The 16,035-nt window shown below is 40.7% G+C and overlaps 2 protein-coding genes across 2 annotated transcripts; one reads left to right on the forward strand and one right to left on the reverse strand.

The window, feature by feature from the left end:
* The first annotated feature begins 416 nt into the window (after positions 1 to 416).
* Positions 417 to 3,688, forward strand: LOC133452969 (tubulin alpha-1B chain-like). Its single transcript, XM_061732747.1, has 4 exons — positions 417 to 460; positions 1,840 to 2,062; positions 2,469 to 2,617; positions 2,688 to 3,688. Exons 1-4 carry the CDS (start codon positions 458 to 460, stop codon positions 3,666 to 3,668), a joined length of 1,356 nt encoding a protein of 451 aa, XP_061588731.1. The 5' UTR covers positions 417 to 457; the 3' UTR covers positions 3,669 to 3,688.
* A 6,013-nt stretch (positions 3,689 to 9,701) lies between these two features.
* LOC133452241 (kelch-like protein 10) lies at positions 9,702 to 13,337 on the reverse strand. The gene is made up of 5 exons (XM_061731461.1): positions 13,207 to 13,337; positions 12,164 to 12,650; positions 10,718 to 11,331; positions 10,345 to 10,495; positions 9,702 to 10,061 (listed from the first exon to the last, which is right to left on the reverse strand). The coding sequence occupies exons 1-5, from the start codon at positions 13,335 to 13,337 to the stop codon at positions 9,702 to 9,704; spliced, it is 1,743 nt and encodes a 580-aa protein (XP_061587445.1).
* Positions 13,338 to 16,035: the final 2,698 nt, after the last annotated feature.

Consider the following 16,035-nt stretch of genomic DNA (forward strand, 5'->3'; position numbering starts at 1 on the left):
AAGGAATATTTTTAACCACAAAATACATTTGTAGGTATTTTATTTTGAAGCCTGTAACCGGAAGTGTGTTTAGTTGTAAAACTAGACTTAACTGTTAAACTGTTAACAGATGAAAGGCTGTGTGGGTTTAAATACGGCAACAACTTAAAACGAAAGATATTATAAATCAACAATGTGTCTCTTTGTTTCATGCTGCAGCAACCAGGGAACTACGAAGCTGTTTGTTAGAGCAGTGTAAATGTAACTAAGTATAAGTAACTAACGTGTAACTAACGTAATGCAATTAACGGCAAAGAAACAGCGACCAATCAGGTGAAAGAACGAACTTCCGGTTGTTGGCGAGTATAAATATCTCCGCCCAACGGTTCAGTCACAGTTGTGTTTGAGACGCTTTAACATCTGTCTGCGTAGCGAAACTTTTATCTACTTGCCTTTTTTCCACCTTAATACAGCAAACATGGTAAGTGTTTCTTAATTGTCAGGTTTATTTCGATTCAAAAGTTGAAACTTTCTCACCTCGTGTCAATTTCTTTGTTAAAATGCGTCATCAATTTTTCTTTGACATTGAGTCTGATAACGTAATGTAAAATTAAATGTCTCTGCTGTTAAACAGGGTTCGTGTTTGATACAGAGATGATGCTTTTCTTTTCATGTGTATTTTTTTAAACCAACGCCCAAAAGGCCGAAGCCTAAATTTCAGTTTAGTCATGAGAACTTTCCTACGGAAATGTATTACATTCACTTGAGAAAAAACAAATTGCTCTGTTTTTCTGAATTAAGGATATAACATTTTAATGGAAAAAAAAATCTGCTGTTTTTCCTCACTCGGCGAGACGCCTTCAAAATAAAAGCACTAAATATCTGTCTGCTTAAAACATAACAAATAAAAGCCTGGCTTTAAAGAACGTTAATGAGAAAACATAAAACACATTTATAGAAATACTCTACTCATTTTAAAGGCCATTTACATAATTAACTAATTAACGTTCTTTAAAGCCAGGCTTTTATTTTATTATGTTTTAAGCAGACAGCTATTTGGTGCTTTTATTTTGAAGGCGTCTCGCCGAGACCTCGGACTTTAACGGTTAAAGTTTAAGGTTAAAGTTTAACGGTTAAAGTTTAACGGCAGTACAAAGTGTCTTGATGCTAAAGTGAAGCCTAACTGACTCAAAAAGCACCTGCTGATAAAAGGAACAAGGTTTGTTTTGTTTGCTACTCCAGCAGATCAGAATGGGCTTTCCGTCTGAACATCCGCAAAGTCCTGAGATTTCTGGCAAAGTCGACAAACTAATAACAATGCCATCGATATAACTTAAAGACAAGAGTATCTCCTAATGTTTCAAACCAAAATTAAACTGGATTAAACTGGACAGGAACATGTTTGCTTCCATGAAATCGAGCTCTCAAGTGAATGAAGCTTCTTGCAAGTTTTGAGGAAAAACAGAGCAGATTTATTTTTTTATCAAAATGTTATATCGTTAATTCAGAAAAACAGCAATTTTTTTTAAATTTTATTATTGTGTGTGTGTGTAATTTTTATAGTTATTTACATTTTTTGCGTATAATCTTTTATATATATATATACATATATATATATATATATATATATATATATATTTTTTTTTTTTTTAATATAATGTATGTATATTTTTTCTTTTTATAGTCATTTAAATTTTTTGCGTATAATCTTTTATATATATATATATATATATATATATATATATATATTTTTTTTTTAATATAATGTATGTATATTTTTTCTTTTTATAGTCATTTAAATTTTTTGCGTATAATCTTTCAGTCTAAAGTGTTTCTCTTGTCTTCTCCTGAAATTCCCAGCGTGAGTGTATCTCGGTGCACGTGGGCCAGGCCGGTGTTCAGATTGGAAATGCATGCTGGGAGCTTTACTGCCTGGAGCACGGCATCCAGCCGGACGGACAGACCCGAAGTGACAAGACAGTCGGCGGAGGAGACGACTCCTTCAACACCTTCTTCAGTGAAACTGGAGCTGGAAAACACGTGCCGAGAGCCGTCTTTGTGGACCTGGAGCCCACCGTCATCGGTGATGATCAGTTCTGCTGCTTTTCAGTCTGAGCAGATCACATTTGAATGATTTGAAACTGCTGACCAGGGGTGAAAGTACGATAAAGTTCTTGTAGGAACTAACCCCTCCCCACGGGCCCAACCTCAGACACAAATTCAATTTTACAATTTTAAAATGACTATTGGAAAACATTTACAGAACAGAACAGAATTATTGTGAACAAATCTGAAGGATTGGTGGCCATCAATATGCATTGTCCCATCTAAATAATGATCTTTTTTTTTTTTTAATAATTTCCAGTGTAATGTTATATATATATATATATATATATATATATATATATATATGTGTGTGTGTGTGTGTGTGTGTGTTCTGAGACAGTAAAGTTTAACATTTTCGGGCCTTTGTCCCCCCTCTCTTTCAGATGAGGTGCGGTCGGGGACCTACCGTCAGCTGTTCCACCCCGAGCAGCTGATCACTGGCAAGGAGGATGCTGCCAACAACTACGCCCGCGGACACTACACCATCGGGAAAGAGATCATAGATCTGGTTCTGGACCGGATCCGGAAACTGGTGAGTTCCTCTCAAGTGGTTTTCACCTCCAAGGCATCGACTGTTTCCTCACGGTTTTCTCTGTGGACAGGCGGACCAGTGCACCGGCCTGCAGGGCTTCCTGGTGTTCCACAGCTTCGGCGGGGGCACCGGCTCTGGTTTCACCTCCCTGCTGATGGAGCGTCTGTCCGTGGACTACGGCAAGAAGTCCAAGCTGGAGTTCTCCATCTACCCGGCCCCCCAGGTGTCCACGGCGGTGGTGGAGCCGTACAACGCCGTCCTGACCACCCACACCACCCTGGAGCACTCGGACTGCTCCTTCATGGTGGACAACGAGGCCATCTACGACATCTGCCGCAGGAACCTGGACATCGAGCGTCCCACCTACACCAACCTGAACCGGCTCATCAGTCAGATCGTGTCCTCCATCACCGCCTCCCTCCGCTTCGCCGGCGCCCTCAACGTGGATCTGACGGAGTTCCAGACCAACCTGGTGCCGTATCCCCGGATCCACTTCCCTCTGGCCACCTACGCCCCCGTCATCTCGGCGGAGAAGGCCTACCACGAGCAGCTGACCGTAGCTGAGATCACCAACGCCTGCTTCGAGCCGGCCAACCAGATGGTGAAGTGCGACCCTCGCCACGGCAAGTACATGGCCTGCTGCCTGCTGTACCGCGGAGACGTGGTGCCCAAAGACGTCAACGCCGCCATAGCAACCATCAAAACCAAGCGCAGCATCCAGTTCGTGGACTGGTGCCCCACCGGCTTCAAGGTGGGCATCAACTACCAGCCCCCCACCGTGGTTCCCGGGGGAGACCTGGCCAAGGTGCAGAGGGCTTTGTGCATGCTGAGCAACACCACCGCCATCGCCGAGGCCTGGGCCCGCCTGGACCACAAGTTTGACCTGATGTACGCCAAGCGGGCCTTCGTCCACTGGTACGTGGGGGAGGGGATGGAGGAGGGGGAGTTCTCCGAGGCCCGGGAGGACATGGCGGCTCTGGAGAAGGATTACGAGGAGGTGGGAGTTGACAGCGTTGATGATGGAGGAGAGGAAGAGGCAGGGGAATATTAAGACGTAAGCGGCAGCGTCGGAAAGGAGGACGGAAGAGGAGAATTAGATCCTTGAACATCCGTCAGCCAGTTCTCAAGTTTTGTGTTCATGACGGAAATGCAGTTGATGTTTGTTTCTGTTCATGACGGAAATGCAGTTGATATTTGTTTATGTTCATGACGGAAATGCAGTTGATATTTGTTTGTTTGAGTTTGGAATCTGAAATGTGTTAAGTCTGTAAATCTAGATTAAAGTGAATTTGTCAATGTTTCACTTTTAAGCTCATTCCTGCAAGTGCTGAAATGCTACCGTTTCATAATAGCAGCTTTTAGGGGGGGGTCTGACACTTGACTCCACCCTCTCTGTAGGCTCTTAGATCAGTGTCATATTAAACTAAACTCACTTTAGTCCCCCTTTAAAATCTGAAATCAGTTAACCTTTCACTGATTTCTGCTGCAGATCTAACTGTAACTTTCACATTGGATTAATGACGGCAGAAATACACACTTTTGTGAAAGATTTACCATTTTATGAAGTGGGAATTTATTTTTTTCATTGGTGTTCACCTCGTCAGCACAAACTCAAACTGTCCTGGAAAGGAGAACAAAGGTCAGCTTAATTACACTTGGATGAACCCTCAGCAGCAGCTGATGAAGCTTTTTTTCCCCTGATGGAAGACACCAAGGATGGATTCTCAACATCTGACCCACCAGGAGGTTGTTCCTCGTTTCATCTTTGCTCAAGTAATTAACACAGATCATCCTTTTTCTATTAAAAAGGCACAATAGTTCTGGTCCAAATCCAGGGTCAACCATCGACTAAAACTGGACAAACCCCCGGTGACGTCACTCAGGCTTTAAGAGTCCTTTTGAAGCCTGTTTTTCTCTTTTTGTCACTGAAGGTGCAATGTTGATAGAAACTGAGATCACCAAAATCTCAGATCATCTAAAAAATATCCAGGACGTGCAGACCTCTGAACCAGATCTAACAAGCCCACTTTAGCTCATTTACCACAGATTAAATATTTAATCCAGACAAGAGTAACACACATGAACATCCTCACAATCACAAGCTGTTTACAGCTTTTCCTGTGAAGCAGTCAGTGCAACAGACAAAGCACAAATATGCATGGACCAGTACTGAGTTAACTTCTCACTACAAGAGTCTACACGGTACCAAAGTTGTTCATATTCATTATCACCCCAACACTGAGATGTGAAGTGCAATGGAGTGTAACGTTTGACAAAAGTACTTGTCGGTGAGACCGCGCTCCTTGTAGCCCAAAGCAGATGCTCTGCACCTGAAACTGCCACTGGGAAGCAGACAAGAGTTCTCATCATTTGTATTCAGTTTTTTTACCTTAAGACCTTCAGGTGTCGAAATGAGTGACAAACCCAAAGCATGAATTAAATCTTGTCCCATCAGAAAAAGTGGGCAATGTTTAGAAACCAAAAGGGAGTGATCCATCTCAACGCACCACATGACCAGTTGCAGAAACTGAATGAACAAACCGTCCGCTGCTTTGGCTGCAGAGGACAATCCCCTCAACACGGAGTCTGTTGCCCCTGAATCTACTTAAAATGTTATAAAGCCAATAACACCAGTAATATTTGTGGGAGCTTATGGTAAGTGGAATATGACAATGGTGAATTCACAGTTGTAGTACCTTTTTTCATCCAGGAGAGGTCGCCAGAAAGCTTTGCAAGCAGATATTCATTGTATTATCAGTGGGGACAATGTGTGAGTCCCAGCGGAGTCTGCCAGTCCCCGCTCCTGTCTGGAAGCTCGTTCAGATATTTCTGTAGCAACACTTGAAATGAGGAGGTCTGGACAGGTTTGAACAGAGCAGACGGATACAGTGATATTAGCATCAAAGGTTAGCATGAAAAGAGTCAGCCAAACTAAAATAGCTGAGAGAGATTTACATAAGGTGAGCAGGTTCCAGTCAGCTGCCTGATCTGTTTTTCCTGCCAAATTACAACATGGTGCAGCAAAAAATAAAAAAAAAATAATAAGGCTTACAAAAAAATAATTACTGGTTGACATAACAGGAGGGTTTGTCCAGTTGGGGGTTCAAACTCACCTTAGTGCCCGATCCCAGGCCTCTGGTCTCGGACGTGCTCCAGGGTCGCAGGGATGTCCATCTCTTTCACAGCTGCAAGAAAAACTTGGATTAAGATATACTTCTCACCACTTTTGAAATTAAACTGGTTTCAAACAAATTTCCTGATCAGAAAACAGACAAATATGAAAACATAACCATCCAATGTGAAAATCGTTACTGCTGCTGGGACTTTAAATTAGTCATCTGTGAGATTACTTCTGATGTACAACAGGCAGTGAGTTTAAATGGAGATAACATAAAACAAGCAGATCAATGTCTAGTCTTTGCAGTAGTTTAATTCCAGAAACAGTTGTTTGCTGCCAAAATCTCACTTCCTGTCTTTAACAAAGATTTACGTTCAGTGTTGCAAAAAAGTATTTAGTCAGCCACCAATTGTGCAAGTTCTCCCACTTAAAAAGATGAGAGAGGCCTGTAATTTTCATCATAGGTTCACTTCAACTATGAGACAGAATGGGGGGAAAAAATCCAAGAAATCACATTGTAGGATTTTTACTGAATTAATTGGTAAATTCCTCAGTAAAATAAGTATTTGGTCACCTACAAACAAGCAAGATTTCTGGCTTTCACAGACCTGTAACTTCTTCTTTGAGAGGCTCCTCTGTCCTCCACTCGTTACCTGTATTAATGCACCTGTTTTAACTCGTTATCAGTATAAAATACACCTGTCCACAACCTCAAACAGTCACACTCCAAACTCCACTATGGCCAAGACCAAAGAGCTGTCAAAGGAAGAGAGAAACTAAATTGTAGATCTGCACCAGGCTGGGAAGACTGAATCTGCAATAGGTAAGTATCAGCAGGGCATTGAAGATGAAACGTGGCTGGGTCCTTCAGCATGACAATGATCCCAAACACATCACCAGGCAACCAAGGAGTGGCTTTGTAAGAAACATTTCAAGGTCCTGGAGTGGCCTAGCCAGTCTCCAGATCTCAACCCCATAGAAAATCTTTGGAGGGAGTTGAAAGTCTGTGTTTCCCAGTGACAGCCCCAAAACATCACTGCTCTAGAGGAGATCTGCATGGAGGAACGGGCCAAAATACCAGCAACAGTGTAGAAAACCTTGTGAAGACTTACAGAAAACACTTGACCTCTGTCATTGCCAACAAAGGGTATATAAAAAAGTATTGAGATTAACTTTTGTTATCGACCAAATACTTATTTTCCACTATAATTTGCACTTACATTCTTTAAAAATCACACAATGTGATTTTCTGGATTTTTTTTTCATTCTGTCTCTCATAGTTGAGATATTCCTGTGATGAAAATCACAGGCTTCTCTTATCTTTTTTATGTATTTGATCTTATTTATGTAGCACCCACACAGCCACTCTGTGTTACTTACTTGAGGGTGGTGGGAGCTTGGGTTCAGTTTAGTTCCAGGTGGAAACCATCAAGGTGCACCTCATAAGTTTCATTACATTACGTTACATTACAGCGCAACAGGGATGTGCAGAGACCTTTGGAGGGGCTGGTGCTGAAATTTAAAAAGGGACACATGGAACACAACTTTAACACTTTCCAACAATAACTTTGTTACATTTGTTACTTTGTTACATTACAATACAAAACACAGTTGTGTGTTGTATTGTAATACTTGCTCTGAACTTCTTAAACCTTACCACACCACACATTATAATTAAACTAAAATTAATACTGAAACTAATTGAAACTAATGGAAAAATACAAAACTATAATAACTATGGATACCCAATAATCGAAACTAAAGTAATGACAGAAAAACATTACAGATCTGAATCAACATAAATAATTGGTACATGTGCTGCCTGCTGTGCTCTTTGTTATCCAGCTGGTGATGGATCCACTGTTTTTAGCACCTCACTCCACTCCTCTTCCCTCTCTCTCAACCTCCTCTCCTTACGAGGCATGTCTGCACAATTAAATATCCTGATAAATAAAATTAAAATCTGATGCATCTGATTAGAAGATATCGGTGAATGAATGGCACGATGGGTCCACACTTGAAAATGGAAATCTTTTTCTTTTAAAGGCCATCAGGAGAAGGACCGAGCCAGGGGCGGAGGCTGTGACACCCAGTAATCCAGCAGCCCCCCAGCACCCTCATTTCCCTACCTAACATCCCCTGAAGAAAACCACCCACCCCAGCGCCATTTCGGTCCTTTCTCCGGTCTCTGAAGTGTTTAACTGCTTCATACGTCACTCAAGTTTAAAAGTCAGTTGTCACGTGACCGATTCACTGACTCAGTCAGTGAATAGCAGAGAGCCACATGAGTGAAAATGACAAAAAGAAAAAAGGCCTTTGAAAGAAGGGCACTCTGAAGTCCCTGAAAGCACCCACTCATGTTTGCAGCCCCATCATAACCTTGACCCCTGATGTTTTCTATCTTCAGGTCATTTTCTTCCAGAAAAGGCATCACTACCTTTTCAAGAGCCTCTCCACTTGTTGACTGCACATTACACACCTGAAGGAAGGGCTCTTTGATTTCCATGTTGTGTATGTACCTGATTACAACCGAAACCTGCTCGCTGTGCGACACATCTGTGGTTTCATTTATCAATATGGAAAAGATTTCACTTTCTTGGATTTCTGTGTGGATGATGCGTCTTACTGAAGTGGCCAAAGCTTTGATGATATTATTCTGGCTTCTGTTTGAGAGGAGCGAGACAAGAGGTCTTTTTCCAGATTTCTGCTGTTCAGAATACCGGTCAGTTGTAACAAATACATAAAAAATACACTCACATTTTAAAGCATTCCTACTACACAAATCCACAAATAAAAAGTGACTACTTTACATGCAGTCAAAATTCGGGTTATTGCTAATATTCCGGTTACTGAAACATTCGGAATATTCCGTTTCCATGCGTGAGCAAACAGGGTTATCCCTGTTTACATGGTAATTAATCATTCGGGATATCTGGATCAAACCAGAGACGCATGGAGAACGTGATGAGGCAATTAGCGTCATTTCCGCTTCTTCTTCCTGTATCCAAATTCAAAACAAATGCTGCTTTGCGCAACTTTTCGCCCACCTTCTTGTAAATCTCGCTATCCCGGTACTTTCTACCGTCTACAAATGGCAAAATGTTCATATCCTTCATTACATTTATGAAGTGACTAGTCTCCTCCTCACTCCCAAAGTGTGGCGTGGTCTTGCGTTTCTCCATGTTTAGAAGTACATCCTGGACTCAAAAGACCAGGATTCCTTGCAAACAGAGCATGCGCAGAAAACAAATTCATGTTCCGTTTGATCGAGATATTCCGTTTGGCGTTTACATGACCCAATATTCGGGTTTTAAAAGGAGTAACCCAGGGGTCATATTCAGGTTTTTAAAAACCGGAATATGAGCAAGTTAGTTATTCAAAGGGGTTATTGGTGTTTACATGGCCGTGTAAATTCGGGTTATTGCCAATATTCGGGTTTTAAAAGGGTTATTGAGTGCATGTAAACGCAGTCATTGTATTCAACCATTTTAATTGGATTATGATATAGATTTTGAAAATTGGCCTTGCACTAAAAACCTAAAGTTGGTTTGATGTCTAATTATACTAAGGTAACATAGACTACATGTTGGATGATGGTTGCTTGCTGACCAATATTTACCCCATAGTGTCATCATGAACTCATTATTTCCCAGTAACCTAACCCTTCTGTGTTCTCTCAAAGCAAAGCTTGCTCAGCAACTAGACTTTAGTTTTCTTTACAATAATGTCTCTTGATAGTAAAGCTGACCCTCTGCAATGCTCAAGAATTTTAACCACCATTTTGAGCCCATATATTCATCATTATTCACATTTAAACAAATTTCGAGATTCACAACGCTGGATAGCATAGAAATGTACTACAAACTGAAAACTTTTACAATAATTAGCATGAAACTGGCACATGTGAAATTTTAAGAAGTGACTTTAATGTTTCATGAAATACAATAAGATACAATTAGATGGATTTCATTCCTCCAGCTCATCTTCATAATCAGAGCGTAATTGTCGGAACTGCAGAGGATCAAAGATGGCAGCAAAATAATCCATGTTGCTGAGTCCATACACCGTGCAGCAGCTCAGTGCACTGCGGGACATTTTCATGTCACAGGCTATGGACCAGACGCCAGTTTCAACATTGTAGAACTCCACGTCATCCACGGTGCCAATGCCGTTGTAACCTCCCACAACAAAAAGGCGGTCATCGATCACGGAGATGCCGAAGTTGCTGCGGGGCATCAGCATGGAGGGCACGCTCTCCCAGGTGTTGGTGAGGGGATCATAGGCCTCAGCGGTTTGGAGACGCTCAACTCCATTGAAACCACCAACCTACATGAGAAAATATGATGAAAAATCACTATATTAGAAATAAATTATGAATAAAGTATTAGAAATAAACTATATTTCTAATACAGAGGACATTTTCTAATACAGTCCTTGTGTTTCAAAACATAGGTTTCTGTTTTAACTGCTTTTTTTCTTTTTTTTTACTAAACTAGTGTTGAGTCTAATGCAAGTGTCGTTATTCACATTAAGATAAAATTGTCATTGTACAAAAGGTGAGATTTTCGTTTTGTTCTTTGTGAATATCAGCAACACTAATGATACGTACTGCAAAGATTTTGTTTTCATAGACGATGACCCCGATTCCACTGCGCCTGCTGTTCATGGAGGAGATCAGGGTCCATTGGTCGGTGACTGGGTCGTAAAACTCAGCAGTTGACAGACAAGCACTCCCATTGAAGCCGCCGCAAATGTACACCAAATTAAAGTGAAGACAAATGTTCAATGTCATCTTACTGCGAAAAATAATCAATCAAATCCACTACAGTTGGCAAAAAATAAGGAAATAATGTGCATGTGTATGATGCTGCATTGACTTTGCCTAAAAATTAAAAGGAAAGCTCTTTATGAAAATATAAACAAGAAACTCAGGTGGGGTCAATGTTTAAAATACTTAAAAAGTAAAATCCCTGCCACCCACCCTTCCAAGGAAGGTCGCGCAACTGGCATCACTCCTCTGGTCATTCATGGATTCGATTGCAGTCCACTGGTTTGTTGAAGGCTCATAGCACTCAGCAGTATCCAGTCGCATGTCTCCATTGAACCCGCCCAAGGCATATATCTGCCCATCCAAAACAGTTACGCTGACAAAGCAGCGGCTGGAGTGCATTGGGGACACCTCCTGCCACGTCTGTGTGCCCAAATCAAACCTATGAACAGAGCTGAAGTGCATGACACTGTCAAAGCCTCCAACACAATAAACTGATCCATCAAGGAAGACAGCGCCGTGGTAGGCCCGGGGAGTTCTCTGTGTACAGGCTACATTGGCCCAGCGGTCGGTGCGGGCATCGTATGCCTCGATGATGTTGGTGGGGTTCCCGCTGGTCCAGCCTCCTATGCACAACAGCATGGAAGGGGGGACGCGAGGATGGGCCAAGCTCTTGAAAATAATTGAGTTGTTGGAAATGTGTTTCACGTGGTCAAGGATGAGTTCCCGGGTCTGGAGGACAATATCTTGATACTCCAGATTGGACATCACAACTTTGTTTTCAGTAATGTTGGTTAAGGACTCGCGTCTCATCAAAGCCAGTCTAACCTGCAGACAGACATAAAAAAGAATTAAGCTCTTGAAGCAGCTCATAAATCTCCCTCAGTGTGATAAAACAGAAAACATACACGCACAGCCATTACACCTTTAAAAAAAAAGATGCCATGACAATAAAATCTTACCTCAGTTGGGATTATTATTAAACTGTAATATCAAGTAGCAAAACAGTAGACAAAAATGTTAAGCCACAATGAAGTACACCTCTAGTGGTATAAAGTGTTATTACAGGACGTGCTGGACTGCCTCCACTCAGTAGTGGCTTTTAGTGTCTTTGTGCCTCCATGTGGTCAGATGTGGTATTGCTACTTACTTTGTAACAATACCACGTCTGGTATTACAAAATGTAAGGTTTGTAAAACAAAAAAAAAAGTTTCCCGTCAATAAGTTTGTGTTTTTCATTCATGTCAATACTGTCATAAAGGTCTTCAGTGCACTCTTTGCTACATTTCACCTTTCATATGATAAAGATCATCTTTTCAGAATGTTATCTCATCAGAGGATTATGAAATGTTATCATTTGTTTATAAATTCCGAATTTAAGTATTATTAAGCCATGGTTCAATCATGTGATATTTTTCATCTGATCACCTTTACTTTTAAATCAATGCAATTATCTATCACAAATTTTAGGAAATTTAGTCCAGGTGTTCCAGAGATAGGGCATTAACAAGAATGTGATGAACAGACTCAATTACACAACACCTCCTGCAGCAGCTGTCTCCAGCACGCTTTGCATAAGGACATGTGACTTCAGCCAAGATTATACTTGTGAAAACAATATCATCAAAATGTGAAAAGTAAATGCATTCCAGTTACTTACCTTGGACAAAAGCTGTGGGGCATATTCTCTGCGCTCCTCAGGTGCAAAGCCAATCCAGACAAGGATGGCCATGTACACACTCTCCTCCTGCTTCACAATGAGCTGATCACTCTCAATAAGTTTGACAAGCTGTTCCACAGAAAGGAAGAGAAAGTCATCGGAGGTGGCGAACACCTCCTCAAAATGACTCAGCATGAAATGGAAGGATTTGTTTCTCAGTTCAGGGTAGTAGTAGATGTCTAAGAACAACCAGATCCCGATGCAGTTCTGTGGGGTCAGTTTCTTCTCCAAGAACTCGCTGCAGGCTTGTAAAATGCCTGTTACATTGAAGCGATCGGCTGCTATAAAAATAACTTGCACATTGTCAATTGTCACGGGAACAACGCCAGTGTAGGAGAATTCAATAAAGAGCTCCATCGTTTCAGGTGACACATCAGGAATGTCAAAGATCTGACAGTCTGGGGATGACCAGTGGGTAAAGAGAGTCCTGTGAAGCAAGAATAAAGCAAAGGATTCATCTATACATACCTTGTCAAGGCAAAGTGTAATAAAATGTAGAACGGAAATAATTTTAAACAACTGCAAAACTGCAATAAATCTGCATCCAATAAATTGAGTCTACAAAAACAGCTCCCTTTTCAGTTTATAATAAGGGTTATATCTTCAAGACTTTCAAGTTGCTGTTTTTTAACAATTAAGTTACAAAAATAGTGATTTCACATTAGTTTGCACTGATTTCTATTAATTAATCGATTGCTTATAAATGTTAGCTCTCTGTTCATGCTCCTTGTTCATATTGCTGGTCCATATTTTCAATCTACATTGTTTCTTCAGCATGAATTAACATTCATTCCTCAGTATTAGTTAACTTGTTTCCTTTATTCTAGTATAGTATAGTATAGTATAGTATAGTATAGTATAGTATAGTATAGTATAGTATAGTATAGTATAGTATAGTATAGTATAATACTAGTCAATATTAATGAAAACCACCAGCTCTATCTCATTTTAAAGTATAAATTGACTAGGATCCTACAACTGACCTGAAGTACGAGCTGCAGCTGCACAGGAAGACCTTGTGCACCAGGAATTTAACGTTGTCCACTCTGATCACGGCGTCACAGAGCTGCTGCTCCAGACGGAGCTTATTATACACCGAAAAGTTTTCACTCATCTTTCGTCTTCGAGTTGTTAAAAGGTTTTGCTTATCCCTCTCCTGATTCTCGACCAGTTTCAGAATGCTGCCGATGTGAAGTTGTACGAAACAAAGAAGGATTCTAGAATGACTCCCTGTGACATCACAGTGACTTGTTCTGAACAAACAACACTACTGTGACACGTATTGTACATGGAGTGCAACATTTATCCAACAGTTTAACTATCCTGGTTTGGGTTGACAGGAGTCCAAAGATGGTTTTTCAAATCCACAGTGGAAGAATTAACACCTGAACAATGTTGGTCATAATCACAGATGTATGAAAACACTCAAGCGTGTTCTTGAAGATACTGCACAGTAAAACATGGGCTCTCTGTAGGATTTATTTCTCTTTGTTTTATACACAAACAGCTCAGAACGTGAACTATCCTTATATATTTTAATTGCTGGAAAATAAATAAACAGGGAATATGTAGACAAAAGTGTATGAAGTAACTTCGCAGCTTAGCTGTGTAAATGTATTGGAAACATTTGCTTTAATTAAGTTTAAGGACCCTTTACTGTTCAAGGACTTTGTTTAATGAAATACTATTAACCATCAATCACCAGGATTGTTTTCACACAGAGGTGCACCCAACCCAACTCTAAATAAGCATTTACTTATGTAAATGCTTATTACCTTACTTAAAGGAGCTGTATGTAAGAGCAATAATAAAACTAATCATAAAATGACCCCGATATGTCAACAGACATTTAAAAATCATGTTCATTTCAAATACTTATGTCACTGACAACAGCACTCAAGCCAGGATATTCCAGTTTAAAAAGAGGAGTTGCAGCCCTCAACTGATGTTTATGTTGTCATTTTTTGTTTTGGCCTGAAGCTCCACCCTCCACCTATCTCCCAATCACCAAGTCAGTATTGTTTCGGCATCCGGGTTGCCAGCTCGGCTCTAATTATCGCAGACATGGCAGCCTACGTTCCTGCTGCATTCTGCAGCCTACCTGGCAACCTCTGGTCGGGGGGAGGAGGGGGAGGGTACACGCCGCTCAACAATATTTTGAAAGTGACTGCAGTACCAGTTTTGGACATTTCTTACAGACGGCTCCTTTAAGTAGAAATTTTGGTTATCTATACTTCACTGGAGTAATTTTTTTTCAGACGACTTTTTACTTTTACTCCTTAGATTTTCACGCAATTAACTGTACTTTTTACTCCTTACATTTTAAAAACAGACTCGTTACTCTATTTCATTTTGGCCTTAAAAAAAAAACTATCCAGTTAAATTGCTACGTCCGGATAGAGTGAATTTGGTTGTGGTTGTTTAATACAGGTAACGAGTGGAGGACAGAGGAGCCTCTCAAAGAAGAAGTTACATGTCTGTGAAAGCCAGAAATCTTGCTTGTTTGTAGGTGACCAAAAACTTATTTTACTGAGGAATTTACCAATTAATTCAGTAAAAATCCTACAATGTGATTTCTGGGATTTTTTCCCCCCATTCTGTCTCATAGTTGAAGTGAACCTATGATGAAAATTACAGGCCTCTCTCATCTTTTTAAGTGGGAGAACTTGCACAATTGGTGGCTGACTAAATACTTTTTTGCAACACTGAACGTAAATCTTTGTTAAAGACAGGAAGTGAGATTTTGGCAGCAAACAACTGTTTCTGGAATTAAACTACTGCAAAGACTAGACATTGATCTGCTTGTTTTATGTTATCTCCATTTAAACTCACTGCCTGTTGTACATCAGAAGTAATCTCACAGATGACTAATTGAAAGTCCCAGCAGCAGTAACGATTTTCACATTGGATGGTTATGTTTTCATATTTGTCTGTTTTCTGATCAGGAAATTTGTTTGAAACCAGTTTAAAAGTGGTGAGAAGTATATCTTAATCCAAGTTTTTCTTGCAGCTGTGAAAGAGATGGACATCCCTGCGACCCTGGAGCACGTCCGAGACCAGAGGCCTGGGATCGGGCACTAAGGTGAGTTTGAACCCCCAACTGGACAAACCCTCCTCTTATGTCAACCAGTAATTATTTTTTTGTAAGCCTTATTATTTTTTTTTATTTTTTTTGCTGCACCATGTTGTAATTTGGCAGGAAAAACAGATCAGGCAGCTGACTGGAACCTGCTCACCTTATGTAAATCTCTCTCAGCTATTTTAGTTTGGCTGACTCTTTTCATGCTAACCTTTGATGCTAATGTCACTGTATCCGTCTGCTCTGTTCAAACCTGTCCAGACCTCTTCATTTCAAGTGTTGCTACAGAAATATCTGAAATTCTGAACGAGCTTCCAGACAGGAGCGGGGACTGGCAGACTCCGCTGGGACTCACACATTGTCCCCACTGATAATACAATGAATATCTGCTTGCAAAGCTTTCTGGCGACCTCTCCTGGATGAAAAAAGGTACTACAACTGTGAATTCACCATTGTCATATTCCACTTACCATAAGCTCCCACAAATATTACTGGTGTTATTGGCTTTATAACATTTTAAGTAGATTCAGGGGCAACAGACTTGTTGAGGGGATTGTCCTCTGCAGCCAAAGCAGCGGACGGTTTGTTCATTCAGTTTCTGCAACTGGTCATGTGGTGCGTTGAGATGGATCACTCCCTTTTGGTTTCTAAACATTGCCCACTTTTTCTGATGGGACAAGATTTAATTCATGCTTTGGGTTTGTCACTCATTTCGACACCTGAAGGTCTTAAG

This window comes from Cololabis saira, chromosome 10, assembly GCF_033807715.1.
Source record: "Cololabis saira isolate AMF1-May2022 chromosome 10, fColSai1.1, whole genome shotgun sequence".
NCBI lineage: Eukaryota > Metazoa > Chordata > Actinopteri > Beloniformes > Belonidae > Cololabis > Cololabis saira.